This window comes from Centruroides sculpturatus, unplaced genomic scaffold (assembly GCF_000671375.1).
Source record: "Centruroides sculpturatus isolate CEXI.00-Female unplaced genomic scaffold, Cexi_2.0 scaffold234, whole genome shotgun sequence".
Lineage (NCBI taxonomy): Eukaryota > Metazoa > Arthropoda > Arachnida > Scorpiones > Buthidae > Centruroides > Centruroides sculpturatus.
In genome coordinates this window covers 376673-398706 of record NW_019384411.1, presented here as the reverse complement: position 1 = coordinate 398706, position 22034 = coordinate 376673, and the positions used below count along the sequence as shown (strand labels likewise).

At 39.5% G+C, this 22034-nt stretch overlaps 2 protein-coding genes across 3 annotated transcripts; both read right to left on the bottom strand.

Annotated features, from left to right (window-relative positions):
- Window positions 1-8560: 8560 nt before the first annotated feature.
- On the bottom strand, window positions 8561-14183 carry LOC111619017. Of its 2 annotated transcripts, none has more exons than XM_023360647.1 (6): window positions 14090-14183; window positions 12732-13627; window positions 10278-10390; window positions 9193-9791; window positions 9005-9115; window positions 8561-8752 (listed from the first exon to the last, which is right to left on the bottom strand). In XM_023360647.1, exons 2-6 carry the CDS (start codon window positions 13511-13513, stop codon window positions 8687-8689), a joined length of 1671 nt encoding a protein of 556 aa, XP_023216415.1. In that variant the 5' UTR covers window positions 13514-13627; window positions 14090-14183; the 3' UTR covers window positions 8561-8686. The 2 variants fall into 2 exon arrangements, with proteins under 2 accessions (XP_023216415.1, XP_023216416.1); XM_023360648.1 differs by lacking the exon at window positions 14090-14183 and adding an exon at window positions 13897-14052.
- A 626-nt stretch (window positions 14184-14809) lies between these two features.
- Window positions 14810-18086, bottom strand: LOC111619004 (mitochondrial sodium/calcium exchanger protein-like). Its single transcript, XM_023360635.1, has 14 exons — window positions 17963-18086; window positions 17732-17896; window positions 17613-17665; window positions 17479-17536; window positions 17132-17402; window positions 16947-17063; window positions 16723-16779; window positions 16586-16663; window positions 16398-16498; window positions 16116-16248; window positions 15767-16042; window positions 15614-15694; window positions 15075-15139; window positions 14810-15002 (listed from the first exon to the last, which is right to left on the bottom strand). Exons 1-14 carry the CDS (start codon window positions 18002-18004, stop codon window positions 14820-14822), a joined length of 1680 nt encoding a protein of 559 aa, XP_023216403.1. The 5' UTR covers window positions 18005-18086; the 3' UTR covers window positions 14810-14819.
- Between the last annotated feature and the right edge of the window lie 3948 nt (window positions 18087-22034).

Genomic DNA, 22034 nt, shown 5'->3' with positions numbered 1-22034 from the left:
TTTTTTTTCCTGTGAATGGATGTTAGCGTGCGTAGGGGCACGACTTTGTTCACTTTCTTTGAGGCTTAATAACTCCTGCGCGTTTTGTCGAAATTTTCTGAAATTTTGCAGTCAGGTTTGTGTATTAGGGGATTGATGCTATTAAATTTCGGTGGTTAAAGATGGAGGGAATGGGGAGATAAAGAGGGGTCGGATGTCGTATCTCCAGTAGGATCGGACTTAATATCGATTTTACTCGTTATTAGCATTGAAATTTTTTTAAAGAAAATCCATTCCTACCTTCAGAATTAAGCTTTCTGACATTTTATAATAATTAAAAATTAAAAAGTTTTTAGTAATAAAATATCGTAAAAGATGCGCACGCGCATTTTAAAACGTTGCCGGGAAAGTTAAGCTGCTCGTTGCTGGAAGTTTGTATTTTTTATGCCAAAGGCGACGTTAATGCGATAGTAGCGACAAGTGACGGTTGTAGATACCCCGAAACAATATTATCGACTCGCTAGCGCTTCGATTCAATTCGTCGAACAGAAAGCGAACTGTGTCTAGTTAAAGTTGTTAGTTATTTTAATATCGGACTGTAATTTGAAAAATTGTAGACCTATAAGTTCCCACTGTCCTCCGTCCGTCTTTCTTTCCTTAATCTCGAGAAAGAAATTAGACGGAAGACGAGACCAGATATAGAAACCTTAGGGGTAGGAGACCCGATTAACTATATATGAACTTTCGTGGGTGCTCTAGATCGCGTGATAAAACTAGGGGAAAACGCGACTTCGTTTACAGAGTATCGTTGGCCAAAAGTCGACAGCCGAGGTACATCTGCGGGGAGACGCTGGTTTCGAGTCGAATGTTATCTCTGGAGTGAACCATTCGGAAGCCACGTTTAATGTATAAAACCACTAAACAGTGGTAGCTAGTCCCCGATTTATGCGGCCAACTGGCCGCTCCTTTAAGTTTTAGTATTGTTTAATATATTAATTATATCGTTTATATCGTATACATTAATAATTACGCCGAAATTATTAACAAAATGCTGAAATTATTTTTAAAAATGCATAAATCGCCAACAAAAATTTGTATTTAGAAAAAGTATAATACAATTAAAATAAATTATAATTTGTACTTGAAAAAATATTTATGCGTGAATGAAGAGATAATGAATGAATTGAAAAGCTTTAAAAAAAAGTAGTTTTATCTTAAGAATAGATTGGAGTAGATGGAAGATGGCTGAACGATCGGAATAAATTGTAAATTCAAGAAGTTGTAAGAAGAATAATTAGGGTCTATTTAAATATAAAAATAGGGAATGTAGAATAATTAGATTTCTTACAAATGAAGGTAATTTCTCATTAGAAGCCAAGATTATTTATTCGATAATTATCCCGAAACAATTTTGTCCAAGTCGCTTTGGAGAAGAAATATTAAAAAAGAAAATGTCAAATCTTTTGAATATTTAATTAAAAAGAATGGGAAAATTTTGTAAAACACGAAGATGGAAAAAGAGGGGTGTAATCTTCTATGAATATTTAATATTAGTCGAAATGACATTCGATGGCAATTACAATAATTGACTTTGTTACTTAACTGCTATGAATAAATCGAGAATTGGTCGGTGTTGATACATCGAATGATAAATAGAACAATTTTTATTTGATATTATAAAGACTGGCCCTACATCTCTCTACTATATAACAGCGAATAGTTAAATATTATTTTAAATGAATATTCGAATGGATTAACAATGCATTTTGTGTAATTTTTTCAGTTTAAGAATGAAATATTCTGATATTTCTATAATTTGATTAGAGATAACCACTGATTTTTTTAAACAAAACATGTATTCGGTAGTAATGACAGGAATGGAACACTAGCCAAAATGTTAAATTCTAACAAAATACGTATTTAAAAAATGACTATTGTTTAGTAATTCCTCTCTTTCTGATAAAATTTTTATAAATAAGATAAATTTTAGTACTTATTAAATTAATTAAATTTGATGGATATGTTAATCGTTGAGTATTATCATATTCCTTAAACCAAGTAAATATAGAATGTTCCTCTAAATTATTTGTTGTCAAAACTAACTGACATTGCGTACAGTTACCTAAGGCTGTCGGCACTTTCTTTGCCAAACATTCGGCGAGATAAGACGTGGCATTTTGTTCAATCAGACAGATATCAGGTTCGCGTGAAGGCAAATGATCCGAATTTTCAGTAGACGGAAAACGTTGAATCTTCGAACTTCCAGCCGAGCACCCGTCATACGCATTCTCTTTTCTTCGAGTTCTTTTCTTGCTGCAAGCGCTTCTCCTCCAGTTCTTTAAATTCCTGCCACCACGAGTTTTCTGTTTGTCGATCCTTCTCTCGGCGGACAATCTCAGTCTGGAATCACTCTGGTGGCTCTTCCTTCCTCTTTCTTTTTAAGTGCCTTTATAGCGAGGCTCGCTCGATAAAAATGGTTCCGATAATGCCATTTTCAGAGTGATTGGATAGACCTAAGGAAGTCGTCGGATTGGAGATGGCACATTTCTCTGAGCCAAGTTCGGCTCAGAGAAATGACGATATCGTCGAGAGGTCCGATATTCGCCCTATAACTACGTTCTTCATCAAATAACTTAAAATAAGGCCAGTCGATTGCCGACTTCCCTATAAGGGTTTTGGTCTTACCTTTGTTGCCTTTATATGTTTTCTCGAGGTTTCTCCATTTTTTATCACACACTGCTCGAGAAACTGCGACAATGAATTTTAGAATTGCAGAAATTTTATCTAATAGTTTTGTCTTTCTAATGGGCTTCCCGAAATTTTCATCCACGTCCAATCTGCATCCGATTAATAAAACTGAGGATGCTTCGGTCCGTATAAAATCACTCGCAACAATGTAGAAAATTAACTATCGTTATAGCTTACGTATTGTCCTATTTTTTACACGCAAGTTTTATACAAAATTAGTTATAAACAAAACCCACATAGTCATCGAGGTTAATTAAGAAAAGGGCAGTGTCTCTCACTTTTGTGCGGCGAGAGTACTATGTATAGAACGGCGAGTCTTCAAAGGATTAGGTATCAATCATCAATCAATCAACTTTTACTTGCCACAAACCTCCTCTAAATAGATTTATATAAATATATCTATAATAAATATACACTATTTTTGCTCGTCGCGTTAAACATTTTCGAGCCTTTCTGGATCTCTCGCGAAAATGTCGAAGCCTCCGATTGGATATGCGCGCATCACGGGTTAAGAGATTCATTCTTTCCGTTATTTTCGCAAACCTCTCCTTCCTCGATGGATCTAGCAATTTCATAAAGTTGTCTGCCATTATTGGGCCGCAGTTTGAAAAAAAATTGTACAGGTAGATTCCCGCTGTCGTCCGTCCATCCGTTCGTCTTTCCTTAATCTCGAGAGCGAAGTTAGATAGATGAAAGACGAGGCCGGATGTGGAGGCCTCGATTAACTTCCGATGTAAACCGGAAGTCGCGTTATTTCCATTCAAAAAGTTTTCCCCGAAAGGTGTTAGATAGATAACTGACGCGATTCTATCGTTAGAGGAAAAGTACGATGTACGGAGACGAGCCGCTACTAATTTGAGGTGGAAAGCGTGTACAGTCGACCCCCCCTTTAACACGGGTTCCTATAGTTCGGATTCCTATATGACGGCGAAAAAATTGCGACGGTATCCGTACAAACATAGTAAAACAACTCCTATAATTCGGTAGAACGTCATCGGGCAGCCGAACTACTTTCCGCCGTCCAGTGCCACGCTACGGAGAGTTTAGCCCTTTATTGCCTGACGGGACTTTCTAGTCCCACTATCTTTCATATTTTTTATTTCATAGTGTATGCATTATAGCTTTCTGGGGCTTGCATTTTATCATTGTATAAAGTGTTCTTTTTCTCTTCTATAGGGTAGTAACTTTCAAACTGTTCCTGTTTTAGTTTTGTTGAAAAAAGTTTCACATCGTGTGTTGTTTGAATGGTAGTAGCTGATATTGCTTTCTTTGTTGCCAAATTCTACTTATTGTTTTCAAGTTAAATGTCTTTGTATTTTTTAATATGTATTCTAGATATGTGTAGTTTGATTTTAATGTATTATGTTTGTAGAATTAATGGTTTGCAAGCTGTATGAGATCAAAATATGTTTGGGACTTACGAGTCCCATCAGGCCTGAGGGAATCTTTTTTGTAAATGTTAGAAATTTGTATTTTCTACATTGTGCTTTATAAATTTATGAATTTGTTTAACANGTACTGTACATATAATTATATATTAATTATATATAAATTAGGTACTGTATATATAATTATATATTAACTTAATTTATTGTAACTTTATTATAATTATATATATACTTTCCGCTGTCCAGCGCCACGCTACGGAGAGTTTAGGCGAGTAAGTCGAGTTTACTATCGTCTGTATAGTATGTAAATTAGGTACCGTAAGTCTAATACAGCACTAATTTTATACATTTCTTGCGAAAGAAACATTTCTTATTCAACGGCCATAAAAATTATTTATATTAATGATGTCTCTAAAGTTCAACGAAGTTTCTCAGAAAAATAACTTATCAGAAATCGCGGCCGCCGTTCGGTGCGCCGATCCGCGACGAAAACAAGCTTGAGCAATGGCGACGTCGAACGGTGCACACTCGGTAAGTAATCCTACAATTTTTTGTTTATAGCGTAGTTTATCCGGATTATTCCCAAAAAAAATATACGTATTTTGGAAATGTTGAGTCGGATTAGTCTAGAATCGATTAATTTTATGGAAGAAAACCTTTCAAACAGCCGTAGTCCGTAAAGTGCATACGTGCCGGTCTGTGATTGGCAAGGTCTCCTAAAACAACAGTTTCATAAAAAACGGAACGTATCTACCGCGTTATAGGGGGGTCGACTGTATTTTAAATTAATTAAAAATTGTAACCGATGTCGTAATAAATAATAGCCGGTGTCATCTCTTTTTTTTAACATATTTTTGTCCGTTCCAACCGGCGTGTAAAAGCGTGCGAAGGAAATGAAGTTTAAACCCTTAACCGAGAGACGGCGCGAGTCGCTTACCTTACTTTTTTTTTTTTTTTTTTTTAATTTTGAAAGTAAGTAACGAGACATTTCTTTGCTTAATTCTTTATTTAAACGTTTATAAACGAGTGAAAATATTCCGTAGCGATAAGTTAAATGCGTTTGTAAACATTCTTCATTTTATGGAATAATTTATGGCTTTCATCCCTTAATTTTGTTTTACACTTAGTTTAGATCAGTGTTTCTCAACCTCTAACGAATCGTCGCCCCCTTCAATAAAACCGTTACGTAGTATCGCCTCCTTCATTTCAAAATTCCGATGCCGAGGGCCAGGGCTAACGCCAAATTCGTACCGCATCGAATAGACTAGTGACTAGTATAATGTTATTTGTTTAATTATTGTACGATATAACGAATAAAATAACTAATTAATCTTAATATAATGTTTTACTATATCGCCCAGAAAATTGTTTTTCGCCCTCCAAAATATAAATTGTTACAAATAGCCCCCTCAACATGGAAAACGCCCACACGGGGGCGATATCGCCCTCGTTGAGAAACACTGGTCTAGATGAAATAGACGCGCTTAGGGGCGGGCTTATAGCGCCAGCCAACGAGATTAAATTACAAAATGCTGGACGGTTATTTAACGCCTTATTAAAAACTCTAGAGTAAAGCGTAAAGTTCGTATCGTTCCGGACGACCGTTTTAAATTACAAAACGCCAAACTGCGCCATCGGTGTTCCCTACTCGAATATATTTGAATAAATTATTAATTACAGACGTTTCGTTCGTCTTACGCTTCATATACGAGCGTAATTATAGGTTTAAAAATCGTTAAAGATACATTTTAGCGAATAATAAATACAGTAGAACCTCGATTATCCGGACTAATTGGGGATGAAGGTAGTCCGGATAAGGAAAAATCCGGATAATAGAAACAAATACTTTAATTTGTCTTTTAATGATAATACAACACGTTTTCTTTTCGATGACATATCGGTAATATTAAAAGTAAATACTGTATTTAAATCGTGATCAAATTTTCAAGAAACAAACGTTCGTATTGAATTTGAACTACTACTGACCAACGCTAACAGAGTACCTATTGTTTAAAAGGCCCTCTGGTAGCGCGAGAAGACGGATTTTATAAAATAAAAAGCAGTCGAAACTGCATTTTTATGAATAAAAATTTGACAAACTATTTATCGTTTTACGACGAGTAAAATGTTTTCGTCGCGTTCATGGCTTTTAAGTAATGCATAAACCTTCGAGGCGCGAGGCCCTTCGCACCGCCAGGCATAGGCGGTGGTCCACGTCGTCCATGCCTTACGCCGCCCTCGGTCATAGAAATGATGTAATTTGAATATAAATTATTTATAAATACGTATGTCAAGTTATATTTTTATTACTACGTAAAATATATTTAAGAGTTTACGATCACTGTGCCGGGTGAGACGTTGTTGAAACAAAGTTACGCATTCCATCACGTACATAAACAGTGTGGTAATTCTCCAAGTGCAAATCAGCAAATTCGTAAAATTTTTATTTTGAACAATCCGGATAATCGAAAATCCGGATAATGGAGGTTCTACTGTATAATTAATATTTTCTGCCATTTTGATACGGGATTTACTCGTCAGATGGCGACACTTATCGCGCGTTGGTTTTACGTAGAAAGTACTGTACAGACTTTTAGCCGGAATGGGCGTCGTTGGTTGCGGGTAGCGGACGGAGATAGGGCAAGTAGTTAACACCCGGACTATAGATAGAAAGCTGTGGTTTACCAGGCGATACGTGGATTTAAATTACAACAAATATGGAAAAAAATTACCCGGAATGCTTCCCGCACCGGTGGCGCCGAGTATTCCGGGGTTCTGGCCCGGTGGTATCCGCCAGGCGCGGCCTTTCGTATTCCGTCGAAATATTAATTACTTTTAATTGGCGACGGCATTCCCGGGCCGCGGACCGATCCTCGGCTTTTTAATAACGACGACGTTTATTATTATTTTGTCTTAAAAACGGATGGACCCGGCTTCCGCCGGCGCCAAGCGTTATTTGCCCATGGAAGTCCATAAACCGTTACTCGTTGGTTAAACGAGTTTTATTTCCACTTTATTTTGTCGTCGACGGTTTGAGAAAATCGTCTAAACATAACTTACGTTAACTGTAAGTACGGCGTTTAATCGTCTTTAACCTCGAAAGTATTTTCCGATATCGGTCGATAATTTATCCGTAAAGTACTTTTAATAAAAACGATTGTAATATGTACGGTACGTACGGAATTGGTTCGTACGTCAATTATATTTTTTTAAACGCCCGCATTTGTCGTTCGAACACGTGTTCCGAGTCGTAAAGACGTTTAAGAAATTGGCCGGCTGCCAAACTTCCCATAAATTCGCAAAAAAAACCAAACGTTCGAACGACTAAAAATGGACGTGGAAAAGGATAAAAGTAGCCCTTTTATTAATTGGAAATTAAATATTTAAATATTAAATTAAAAAGTAAAGGTTTCCGTTTACGAAACTGGGGATTTTAAAGGAATATTTTCCTTCTTCCAATCTATTATGCAAGTGGCATTGATTAATGATTTTGTTTTTCCAACGAATTAAAAGCCCAATTTCCTCCTAACAAGCTTTTATTTCTTTACTTCGTCTAACATTAAACGAATTAATTGTCTAGCGATTTGTCCTTCCTATTTTACCATCGATGGTTAAAACGGAAATTTCCGCCTAAAAATCCGAAATTAAAAACCAAACTTTATATAATTCCTAGTTTATAAAACGTCTTGCCCGTCCGTTTGCGTTTTATCGCGTCGTTTATAAGTTCGTCCGTCTGTCCGACGGCCGTTCGTCTATCGTTTTAACCTCTTCAATTTTAAAATTATTTTATCTTTATCGTTAAGTTTCTTATTTTATTTTTCCTATTTCTTCGCTGGTTCGTCGGACCGCGCTTTTCTCTTTTAAATAATAAGTCTGTAGGTCGTTAAGCGGCCGCGCGTTGTCTTTGTCTTTTTCCCTGGCAACTTTTCTTTTTTTAAAAGTAAACGATATATAAATTAAACGGCTTATTCGTTACGTCGCGTTATTTCCACCTTTTTTTAACCCTATAAAACGTGTTGTAATTTTTATTTCCCAGCGGAAACACCTGGCAGCCAATTGCCTGTCACCGTATTTTCGCCATTTGTAGCTTGGTAAAAATCAATTTACGTAACCACCCGGATTCTTTTCCGTTCGTTAGACCTAAATGGTAAAAATTAAAAAACTCTTTATTTATTCGAAATGGAAATAATTTCGCTACTTTAGTACCGTTTCTTCCGTCCTTCGGGGGCCATTGGCTATAACCACCTAGCCCGGTAGTCGGCCAACCGCCGAAAATTATACGCCCCTTCCTCCTTACAACGTAGAGTAAATGGAGACTTTAAGTAAACTTTTACGCCCCTCTCTCCCCGACCAAATCGCCCGTCCTTCCATCTCTTATCGTCCGTCTAGGCGAAAAGTCAAAAGGCGGTAGGCCCGCGCCATTTACCGTCACGACGGTAAGTTTTTTTAAATAAAAACGATTTAATATATTATTTTATTATTTTTAAAATGAAAAATTTATTTGCGTAAGAGAACCAGTGAACGAGGTATCTAAATCTATGCGAATAACACGAAAACGTAGCAAAAATATGTTACTTCGTAGACGGATCTACTACGAATCCTCCGCATTCTTTTTCGTGTTGACTACAAGAATGTGTCTGGAAAAGAAGAAAAATAATATAGAATCCAAGTAAAATCCGACAATATTAAAAACGTTTATCTTACTATTTACCGTACGCCCGTGTATCGATCCGTATAGCGCGTTTACCGCCGACGACTTACCAATGGTGCATTTTTTACCGGTATATTTATATTTTATTTCCACGTTTATTGCCTCCGGAAAAATTAATTTCCGAAGAACTTTCGAGGTCGAACGTACGAAAATATATAGGAAAATTAAGTTTAGTCACCTGGCAAAGTGGATGGCAATACCAAGGATTGCGGTAACTGGGATTTAGAAAGGCGGATTTGGCTAAATCGCACTTGACGCAGTTACCGAAACGAAGAAAATTGTCGTCGATCTGGAAGCGAGAAGAAAAGAAAATCAAGAGGACAATTAGGTGGAAGGCCGATTAAGAAAGAACTAAAACTTTAATACCTGATTGAGAGGAACTTGCGGATGGTCTGGTAGAGTGGCGTAGGAATCGCGCCCTTCCGCCACGGAATCGTTGGACGGAAACAAAACAGAAGTTAAAGGCCGGTGTTGGGCGCTGGGATGGATGAGTTTGGGGACGTCGACGGCGCGATTCTGGGCTCTGGAAACGTCTTGGGACGCGCCGTTGGCGAAGATCTTCCTGAGGATACTCTCTTTGTAATTCCTGAAACACAGAATGGCGATGCGCTCTTTCTCCTTTTCTTCGGCTAACAGATCTAAATAAAGGATGTCTTTTTTCAACTTGTGTATTTTTTTCAAAATGGCCGTCGGATCGTTTAACCATCGGTCGTTCCCGTTCGTTTGGCTCGGCGTCTTTTCCGAAATCTCGTCTTCCCCGTCGGTCTGTTGAGCCGTAGACTTTTTCGACGTCTTCTTCTGGTAGTTTTCCGCCGACGCCCGCCTTTGCCGGCTGTTTTCGCGCCATTCTTTATCCCCGTCCTCCTTGGAATTCTCTCGATGATGAAGAAGCGTCCTGAGTATGGATCCCGAAATGGATATGTCGGATTGGACGGATTTGCTGATGGTAACCGGTTTCTCCGCTTCTGTAATAAAGTATTTTACCGTTTATATAAATATTCGTATACGGGCGGCCTTATCCCAATACTGGTTAAAGCGAAAAATTGGCCGACGCGGCTAACCGACTTTCCGGTGGCCGCGTAATTAAATTAACATCCAGCGCGGCATTTTTATTCAAATTTCGTCCCGTCTCGTACGTAAGGAGCCGCGCATTTTCAATGCCATTTTCGTTCCGGTGGCTTTAATTAGTTTACTTTAAACCCAATTGGCGCTCGGATATTTTCCTTTTATGGAGACGATAATATTTTTAAGAGGTGACCGAAAATAGAAAATCCGCCGATCGATCCGACCGTCGTTTATACTCGAATTTCCAAGAGTAAACAACGGTTTCTATCGATCCTAGCGAAAAATCCCGAAAACGTCCTTGAAAACCTCTTCGTATCTCGACCCGAAACGACGTTTTACGTTATTATTATTATTAGAAGAAGAGGAAAATATTGTACAATAATTACCTCGATTGTCCTTCTTACATAAGTTTAGCGGCTTTAAAGACAAATTCTTATTGGCGGAATTCGAATCGATTCTGATCTTCTTTCGTTTAGGAGCTCGAATATTCTCTTCGCTTCTGAAAACAAAAACCAACTGTCATTAAAGTTTGCCTACGATACAATAATTTAATTAATCGTCCTCGGCGCCGTTCCCTTACCGGGGGTTTCTAAACCGTAAATAAACGTCGGGCCAGGCGCGATGGTTACCGAGATTAGTCGAGCGTCGGAGCGCGGCCATTCCCCATATCCACGCATTTTTTCGCAAATGTATTGGAAATTTACCGTTTAACGCCGCGGTATACGATATCTAGCGTAATATATAGAGTGTAGTGTGGAAAAAGATGGATAGAGACGGGCCAATGCTCCAACGACGCCAATACTACCAATACCTCTAGGTTTAGACGGCGCCCGTTCCAGCCTAGCCGCCAGATAAATAGGATCAATTATCCCCAAAACGTCCCCGATTGAGGAATTTTATGGAAAAATTCCCCGCGGTAATATCGACGTTACGGATAGAATTTGAATATTTTCGATACCGACAACGTTTGGCCGAATTTCCAGGCCACCATTCGTTCTATTTCGTTCTTGGAAAATACGTAAGAGACGTAACGTTTATAAATGAGTGGCGGGGAAGAGAGACGGGGGTAAAAGTGTATTTTCCGTCGACGTGGTTTTAAAATCCTGGCATTCTTTTCTTTTCGCCCATAATAAACCAAACCATCTTCTATTTAGAGGCTTTAAATACGCCGCCAGAATATCAAAATCCTTAACTTTCGTACGTCGTTTCGCGTATTGGCGTTACGTAAGCGCTATTATTTATAAATTAGTCCTTAATTTTAAAAACTGGCGATAATGGCTAATATAAAAACAAAATTGCCCCCTTCTCGCCCGGTTGGCTGGAAAATTCTTTTTCTTTCTCGTTAATATACTAGCGGATCGGCCCGACAAAAAAGTAACCAGGGCGAAAATTACGATTATTACATTATAGCCCATCTTACCCGTTTTTACCGGGTGCGAGAATTAGACTCAAAGTAATTAGAAAACCGCATTTAAAATAGTAAGAAAAATGCCAATTTCGGAAAGTCCGTTGTCGGCCCTGGCCCTAACCCCCTACTAAATTTCAATTTTCGACTCCGCGCTTATTATTATTATCGTTATCCACCCCTCCGGATTATATTACGAGATCGGTATAGAGAAGTAAATAAAAGCAGTTAAATAGCGATATTCGCTCGTCTGTACTTATAGTTGGAAATTTATTGCGCGACAATATAAAACGTTTTTATATTTCGGAGGGTAAGAATCGATCCTTACGCGCCACCCATAAAACCAAGTGCCGTAGATGCGGGTTGGCAGCCGAGTGGGGTTTTTCGGGTTTTCTTCTCCGGTCTAACGTCCAAACGGCGGCGGGTTTCCCGGAGAAGAAACCGCGTCTTAGCATAAATGTCTGGCTAATAACCGATAACGAATTTATTTTCGTAGGCGACGGACGAACGACGCCGTTTCGAAAGTCGCCTACGTCTTATAGTTAATGGCTCTATTGTTACGCGGTTTCTTCCGTTATAAAACGCGTGTCCGTCGTTCCGTTAAGTTTATTCGCCTAACGAAATTTTAACCCGGCGCCATTTACGCGCTTTCAAACGGCAAGAAAATTAATTTGTTGGCCGTTCTCGTTCTACCAACGAATTTCCCCACCTTTATTACCCCCTAGCGGAACCAATGCGGATTATTTACCGTAAATAATCCGCATTGTCAAATCTATATATATAAATATTTATATATATACATATACGTTTTTTATTAGCAATTAGTCCTAACGGTTAACTGACTTTTCGGCCGACCCGTAGTACCATACATCGCGCGCGTTTCTTTAAAGTCGATCGTTCGTACGTGTCTAAAAATTGGATAAATCGCCTGGCAACAATAACAAAACAGTTTATTATTTTGTCCGCGCACCGGCGGTAAAAAACTGGTGTCTTTTCCAATCGATTGGTAATAGGGGTGGAGGGGTACGACGTCCGCTTCTTTCTCCGGATACGACGTCGTTGGCGGCCTTTACGCCTTTTCTAAAAGGAATGTCGCTCGACTAACGTTTAGTTTATCGGGTGACTCGTACTATAAACTACCCCGCCCCGTTTCGGTTTTATTTACCAACGTCGAAGCGCGTGACGATAATACGGGTTTCGTTTTCCGTGACAAACGGAAATGTCCAACGATAAGCGCCTCGCGCGCGCTTTTATTCTTATTTTAATGACGTTTCCGTAATGTAAAGGATCGTCTCGTTTACGTAAGCTCGTATACCGTCGCTAAACGTGGTGGAAATTTCGCTCTTCCCGCGTTAATTAACATCGAATGGCTTATTCTACGGTTCCTTTAAGCCATTATGTAGATTTTACGCCACTGCTACCGACAATTACTTACTTGGAGAGTCTTCCAAAGTCTTCTAGGATCTTCCTTATTTTCAAATTGTCGATTTTTTCCAGACCCGAGGCACCGACGTTCGACCAACAGCTTTTCGTAACTTGGTCCGTTCGACTTTTGGCGGTTTTTACTCGGTCTCTTTTGTCGGCAGTTTTCTTCCTTCCGACTTTGGGTCTGCGGTTGGCGGGTTCGACCATCGTTTCCGCTTCTAAACTCGGAAGTGTTCTAAAGGTGAAGAGACTTTCGACGTCTCGATAATCGCGCCATTCGTAACCGTTTTCTCGACAGAAATCTCTGACCAGTCCAATCTCTTTCGGTCCGGGCGATGAGAAGTCGATGGATTCCGTCGGAACGGGTTCCGCCGCCACCGTATCTATCAAATTGTCCACCACGTCGGCCACCACTCGGTCCTCCTCCGCTTCCGCCTGTGCGGCCAAATGGCATTTTCTCTTTCGAAAATCTTCGCACCTAACTTCTGTTACGATACAGTTATTGACGGTGGAGTAAACGGATATGGGTAGAGACGGGTCGTTAAGTTTGCCACCGTTCTTCTCTACGCCGGCGTCGATGACGACGAAATCCCAGTTGGAAGATTCCCTCCGAGCCAATACGTAATGGCCCATCGAAAACACTTTAACGGTCTTCCTTCTGGCGATGTCCCCATCCAGTGGAACTAAAACCACGCTACAGTCCTTCGGTCGGTGTTTGTCGTCCGTGCGGCGAATGGCCTCCATCGAGTCGGTATTATCCGATCCGCTCGAGGCGTCGCTTTGTAAACACATGGCGGTACATCACCCCACCCGCTTCTCCATCCCTCTTCCGACGTTTTATACGCCTCTCCGCACCTTCCAAGTTATAGAAAAAGCTCCGTCGCTACATACAATTAAAGGCATTATCTGCAAATACAAAAGGAATTGCAAAGTTTAAGCTACTTTTCCAGAAAATTACGTCTAAATTCCGTGTGTTTTGTTTAACGCGGAGCTTAAAATCTGACGTGTCCGCTACGGAAATGTGTACGTCACGCGTATTTTTATGAGTTTTTTTAATACGTAGTACGCTTCTAGCGCTTTCGGAACGGTTAGAAACTCGCCGCGTTATTATTAAGTATTAAAAACGATTTAAAGAAGCCAGTTTGGCGCGAAACGATCGATATTTAAATACATACCGCAGAAATTCTGTCAAACACGCCTTACTCTACGTTACGTAAATATCGATCTAAGGCAAAAATCCGAGTTTTATGGGCGACACCCCGACCATAGAAGCGCGTAGACACCGAAAAAGTCTAACTAGACACTCGAGAGCCGTCCGGTTTGGGCTGGGTGTACCCCGACGGAAAGTAGGAAGAGAGAATCGCTCACCCGTTCGTAATTCCCACATCGCATCGCCGCCACGACTAGTGTGGAAACCGACGTGGTGTGACGACACCGTGACGTCGGCGGCCACCTAATGCCATCTCTCGACGATACGTAAAATAATATATTATTGCGAAAGAATAGAAAAATTTCTCGACCGAGGTTTAGAAGATCGTAATAAATTGTAAATATCGTAAAATGAAAGGAGTGAAATTCTGTTTAAAGACGTAACGCGGAGTACTTGGGTGCGGATTTTATAATATGTAATTCTTGTTTTCTTTACGACGCGATCGATTGTTCTACTACGGTTGTAAAGAATTGATACTTTTGATCCGTTTTATCGATCGTTCTTTCCGGTGTTTACAAGAAAATACGACATAAATCGAAATTCGCGTGCTCTAATTCTACGAATGACTCCTTTTACTCGGTTTACAATTCGATTAACGTGGAAATTTTAAAGTTTATTAATTGTTCGATGGCAAAATTTATCGATTATCGATCGATCTTTGACGCGTATCGATCGATCCCATATATTTATATTATTTAAACACCATCGATTTTTTCAGTTACGCGTTAAAAAATGCTTAAAAGTGGGTTTTTCGACGAAATTACGGCGGAATTTAATTGTTAAATGTCGCGCTTTCGTGTTTTGTGGACGTTTAAATTAATAAATTAAGATTAACGATTGACAAATATCTTTATTTATCGTCATATTTACACGCTAAAAATAGATTTGTTAAGATATTATTTTAAATTCCACGAGGATTGCGAAGATAAGGAAGATTAGATAAAGTAGAATCAGGTAGAACCCGTACCAGCGGTTAGCTTGGTAATTAAACCACGTCATGATAATTAATGTGGAAACCAAGCTGATGGCCAAACTCGCGTACAGTAAAATGGTCAGAGAATTGTATTCCAGCTGCAAATTACAAAAAGTACGATATTACGGCGATTGCCTTCAATTCGAATTAACAAATAACGAGGCGCTTACGTGTATTTCGCTTTTGCACCTGATTAGATTAACCGTAGACGATATTCCCAGGCCTAATAGTAAAGCTGTTTATATAGTTAAAGTTTTAATTACATTAATAATGATTTTTTTATACTTAAGACGTCTTTCATTCCCGGCCACGTAACATAATCTGTCGGTTTCCGACGTTAATAAATCAATTAACGTATCGTCCGCCCTCGAGATCCGCCAGTGACGGATGGATCTCGAGGCTATCGAATCGCGCCCCACCGACAGACTGGTCACGCGGAATATGCCGGGTTTCCTTCGCCTTTCTAACGCCTAAATAGGGGCTAATTTTCCCGTAGAAAGTCCTCCCGGGAGGGACTCTTCCCTCGGCACAATTCCCACGTCTCGTTTTCTCTTATTCCATTAATGCAAATTCCATCTACCCTCGGGGGGTTGGTGATTTAAAAATTGAAAAATAAATCGTAATTTATAGAAAAATTGGATTATCTGGAAAAATTCCGGCGTAGTTTTTGTAGGAAAATGAATTTTGTGACGAATCGGGCAAAGGATACTGGATAGAGGGGATCCGAAACAAGCGGAGAATCCCATTTTCGAAAGATCTTTGCTGGCTGCGGACACGTTTGTGACGAAATCTGAAATTTTGTTAATCATTATTAATTTAAAACATTAAGAAAAGCGCGCTTTTCGATAGGGGATTTCGTTACCTCCGATGCTGTTTCCCCACGCCATGAAGGTCAAACCTAGAACGATATCGCTGATATGGAAGACTATGCCAATGGCTTTCAGTAAGACGGTCACCTCTTCCGCGATCATATAGATCCAAAATAACGACACGAAGAAGCCTAAATATCCAAAAATCCAATGATATTTTGGAGGGGAATGGTGGTCCGACGTAACGAAGACAATAGATGCCACCACCGCGGATATAACAAGCACCAGAGCCCAAACTGGAAAGACTCCGTTGACGCGAACGTGGGCCACTGCCAGAACAAAAAGTTGGAATTATTTATTGATATTTCTTTATATCGTCGATAGAAAGATTTTCTGGGTTACCTCGCGCGGAGAACGCTATAAAAATCGGGCCGGTGATACAGTGAATAGTATTGAGGATCTTGCACCAATTATCGTTTTCTTTCTTATAATCCACTACGGGAATAACGAAGACGAAGCACAGAACGGCGGGAATCTGCGCCAAATAATTCGTTTATTTAATATCTTATTAAAATTATAAGGACTCGAGAGTAATTTTAAACGTTTCAACGGGTAGGGTCGACTCTTCCTCCCTGGTGCGTTACGCAAAGACGCGTTCTATATCTTAAATAATGTAAAATATACCTTTATCACTTGGAAGATTTTTTGGGGATAACTTAATCGAGACCAAGTATCTAGATTCAACGGACAAACTTGGCGCAATAAGTGTTTCCCTCGGTCAAATTCTGTATATAAATTGGCCAATACGATTATTTATTCGCTTCATTTTTTATTATTAACTGTATTTTTAGAATATCGTATAAATTATTTACCAGTTTTTGTTATACTCTTCGCATCTGGCATCAATTTCTCGGAGGGCTGAGATAAGTCGAAAGGTCGAAAGTTCTCTCCTGATCATAAATTTAATTAAAACTGTTATTCTGAGAATTTTAATTCGATTTTGTCTTACCTCCCGATCCTTCGTCTCCTTCGTAGTCCGATAGCTCGAAAGACTCGTCTTCGTCACCTTTCGTTTTAATAAGTTACGTTAAATTAAATCGATACTCGAATTCGCGGGGTGGTCCAAAAGTCAGTCCACCGCCATTCGGTGGCCTTCGACCAAATGACAAATGCGGTCGTTGCCGATGGTTTTTATTCTCGGTTAACTGACTTTTAGGCCACCCTATACTTTACCTTTAACGGAATTAATAGATCCGTACGAAGGAATTTCTTTTTTCTTTCGATACTTCTGATGTACGATTCTTCCCACGATTACTATTACTATATAGAGGCAGTAAAAGGCAATAAAACCTGCCAAACGAGGCGCATTTATTTCTCTTTTTAATTAAAAGTCATTATTAACTTATAAACTGACTTACCCGCCGCGTGGCCGAGCGTTAATATTTTACGACAGAAGACGAAAAATACCCAATAAGAGGCGGCGATGTAGAAGATAACATCGCGAAGAAACGGCCTCTTCATTAAGTGGAAAGGTTTGGCTAGGCAGATGGAACCGGCTACGACCGTAGTAACAAAAATTCCACCTCCGAACAGTTGTCCCACGACCAAGGAATAACGCTTTTGAAAGGTTCCGGCTAACGACGACGATATATCGGGTGCGCCGTTGCCTAAAGCCAGGAACGTTACCCCCTTTAAGCGTGCGAGTTAAGGAACTGTCGGCCGTTCCGCACACGTAGAATAACGAAGGAATAACTTTAAAGGATACCGCGATGTTTTGGGACAGACGTAAAGTCTTCGTTATCACCAATAATGCCGGACATAAACTGGAAACAGAAAATGTCCTTAATGATAAAAATAATATAATAAACTTATAAAAAAAAGTATTTAACCATAGTTTACAATTGATTAGAGACCACGGCTAATCCAATAAATAGCGTAACTAACCACAGTATCTGGAAATAAAATCCGTAATCAACGGATAAACGAAAATTGTTGTAAATAACGTAGTAATTCGTTACCAGTAAGAAAATGGCCAAAGGGACGGCATTGGTGCCGAAGGGACAATACATAAACCACATGTAGGGCAAGTGATTCTTCATTTGACAATCTACGTTTTTGGATACGAACTCGCATCGTAAACTGGAGTTAAAGTGATGAACGGACTTGCAACTTGTCGAAGAAAGCTACGAAAATTTAAGCTATTTTTACCACCGTTTTATAGAATCGGAGAAAAGACAGAAGGGACTCACCCGGGTGTCTTCCTTACAGACCAAGTTGTCGAGAGGAACCATTCGAAGGATTTATCTCGACGTTAATTTTCCTATAGGCGAGAACCATTCGCTAGATGACGAGCAGAAACCGTAGATAGTTTCGTGCAGATCGTTTGCAAATAGCAATAAAACTGCAGCTGTTACAACATATACACGAATACCGTTTATTGACAATAACTGATATTTTCTTGCGTTTTTATATTCCCCGTCCATTATTATTACCATTATTTTCTTAAGCGAAAGTCGTGGGATTTAAGAACCCTTTTCGTGCGTTTCCTAGCAATTTTAATCCACTCTAATTCGAAAATTAACCCGGAACGAGGTCCAAATTCGCATCCGTAAACTCGGCATACGTCGAAGGATACGTAACGTAGACGTGGGTTCGGATCTCACTCGGATCAATTGATATATTTTAAAATACCTGTTAGAATATTTAATATTCTAATAGTTTATTTACTACTTATTTTATATTAGCTCGTACATAGTCATTAACTGATAATAGTTGATAAGAATATATAATATAAAATACTGTTCTTGTATATTTGTGATAGGCGATATACGACTCCGGTGGTGGCCAGGTTCGACCACTCTGTCGCGTACAGTATCTCCTAAGATATGTTCTAGATTCTAGAATATAATGGTAAATATTGGGGTTATCGGGAGCTTAGTAAAAGCATAGTATTACGTTTTGGTACTATCGCCATTAGGCCGCGATTTGAAAAAAATTGTAGATCCATAAATTCGCACTGTCATTCCTTAATCTCGAATCGGATAGATGAAACCCGAGACCGTAGGGGCGGCAGGCCCCGATTAACTACATACGAACTTCCCATGCAACGCGGTTTGTACCATTCAGTTATTTCGACTCAAAAATTTCTCTCCCAGGCAGTTACGTAGATGACCGGTATTCTGGTCACTGTCTCTGGTCTCTGGTCTGTCGAAAGCCGGTCGCTGATTGGCTAATCATTTGGATTAGCCAATCGGCGACCAGACCAGAGACAGTGACCAGAATATGGCCCCTGGCCTCCCTTCGATGGTCGAGCCGTTGATGCCAGCTAAAACGCGCAAAAATTTAACAAAAATAATATTAAAGTAGCCAAGATATGGCCAAATATTGTAATGCCGCATCACTAGTGGACATTTCAAATTTGCCGACAGAACGGTCGGTTAACCGATGCGACGGTTAATCGATGCTCTACTGTATTTTCAATTTCGCACTGGGGAAACCGTGAAACGTCAAGAAATTCAAAAAGAAAGGTTGGGCTTTCCCGCGTACGCGAATGTTATCTATGTGGGGAGGCGCTTTAAACTTAATAAATCTGGCGCCTTCTGTAGGAAATTTCTGGAATTACGCGAGGAAGCGCGTTTATCGGGGGGAAATGTTTGTAGAAATTTTCAGAGAAATCGGGCTGTCGGTTCGGGAGATATTGCATCGTATCTCGAATCGAATTTCTTCTACTCGTACCAATAAATAAATGCATTCGTTTCGAAAATTAGCCCCGATATAACGTTCTTCGACGTCGTTTTGTAACTCTCGATAGAGTAAACCGATTTAATTCTAACTTTTTTCATTGAGTACACAATACCGGCATTAATTCCAGACATCTTTATTTGATATTTGAACTGTCATTTTAATCTGATATTTATGCATCTTAACTCAATACAGTCGACCCCCCTATAATTACGGTCCCTATAGTTACGATTCCTATAAAACTACAAAAAAATTGCTACCGGTATCCGTAAAAAATAGTAAAAGTTCCCTATAAACACCTCAAACGTCATCGGGAAGCCGAACTACTTTCCCGCCGTCCGTAGCGCCACGCTACGGAGAGATTTCTATCGTTTGGACAGTATTATATAAATTATATATAAATTAGGTACTGTACATATAATTATATATTAATTATATATAAATTAGGTACTGTATATATAATTATATATTAACTTATTGTAACTTTGTTATAATTAAATATATAATTTCCGCCGTCTAGCGTGGCGCCACGCTACGGAGATTTTTACGCTAACTATCGTCTGTCAGTATGTAAATTAGGTACCGTAAGTCTAATACAGTACTGTAATTTTATACATTTCTTGTGAAAGAAACATTTCTTATTCAACGGCGATTAAAATTATTTATATTAATGATGTCTCCGAAGTTCTACGAAGTTTTCACAGAAAAATAAGTTGTTAGAAATCGGCCGCTCTTTGCTGAGCTGTTCCGCGACGAAAACAATGTTGAGCAATGGCAATGTCGAATGGTGACACTCGGTAAGTAATCCTACAATTTTTTGTTTATAGCGTAGTTTATACGGATTATTCCCAAAAAATATATACGTATTTTGGAAATGTTGAGTCGGATTAGTCTAGAATCGATTAATTTTATGGAAGAAAATCTTTCAAACAGCCGTAGTCCGTAAACTTGACACGTGTCGGGTTGTGATTGGAAGGATTCGTAAGAAAGCGGATTCCTAGAGAATGGAACGTATCTCTATCTTATAGGGGGGTCGACTGTATATAACAAGTTAGAAGGGAGTAATAGCTATTTTATACGAGAATTAACTTCTCGATCGATAGCGATATCGAATGTTATGTATTAATTTTAACCAATCTCGGGAAAACGCGTAGGTACTGTACGTTCCGGTATTCAATCGGGAGCGTTCGAGCAACCGCATCCGGCAGTTTTCTGACTTGTAGCAGCCGTCGTCTCGATAAGAGGGAGAATTCGGGCTTTGGCCTCTTCTTCGAAGAACTCGTCGATGTTTATGTTTTATGGCAATGAAATAATTCGACCAATAACGGGTATATAATCGGGCGGTAAACATAAAAGACCGACCAGGGCTCCGCCCGGTTTTTCCCGATATTCGGACGGGAAGTCGGCCAGTCCGACGATTTTCAATTATACCAGCGTATAAAACGTAAGTAACGAGAAAAGCTTAAAAGGATAATATTTTGAATTACGGTTTAAGAAAAATCTCCATTTAAAACACCACGAAAGTATTTTAACTCGGGGCTGTGGCTTAAAGTTAAAATTACCGTCCGTTACGAAACGTTATTAATTAAAAATAACTTTTATATTATTATCATTATTATTAAAAGGAAAAAAAGACTTAATTTTCGGGACACGGAGGAATTTTTAAAAATATCGACGAGTAAAACATTAAAGCGCGGCCCCACCGGAGATACCACCTCCAGTCGCCTACTACAAAATTCGGTAGCATGGATGCCCCGTCAAATTAAACGAAATAGACTCGGCCCCTTTTTGAATTTTTGGGCTTCGAGAGATCTTAAAACGCGGAGGACGAAGTGGACGCGATTCCGACGGGCCGAGAAAGAAATAGAAAATAAACTGGATAATACGGCTAGCGTCCGACAATTATCGTTACGTTTAAAACTATCCGCAAAGCCTCGGTGGTAATTATATTTCAGTCGTTTTAAACGACGGACGGACGCCCGAGCGCGCTTTTGCCGTCATTTTAAATCGACGAGATTATCTGCCAGGAGTTGGCAACGCGGCCGGGAGCTCAAAGCCGACCTGTATTTTTTGGATAACGAGAGTTCGAATCTAATGGGTAAGTGGAAAACGTTTTACCATTTACTTTTTACGGGCGAAATTTTCCTCCCATTCTTCATAATTTTCCGTTTCGTCGGTCGGGAACGCATTTGCGTAAAGAACGAGGCGGAGCGGAAGTTTCCGCTTAGAGGACGGAGTCGAACGTAAGTGGGACTTTAATCTTATTTCGCTCGACGCCATTGTTTCGTTATTACCAATTAAAGCCGGTCCGCGGTTGCGGGTTATTCCGGAGGAAGTCGCCCGGTCACGCTAGACGCTTTCGTAACAGAATTATCGGTCGACGCGCGCTTAGGTGACTAAAATGGCGGATTTTCGGTTAGGTTAGATTAACGAGGGAACCGTCGGAGTGTCTCGTAATAAAATTTAGTTAATAACTACGTTAAAAGTATACAAACTGTATTTTGAATTTGTAGCATTCGCCGAAAGCGTTAATCGGACTTATTAGCCATCGAATGTCGTACTACTTTATAGCGGTTTAAG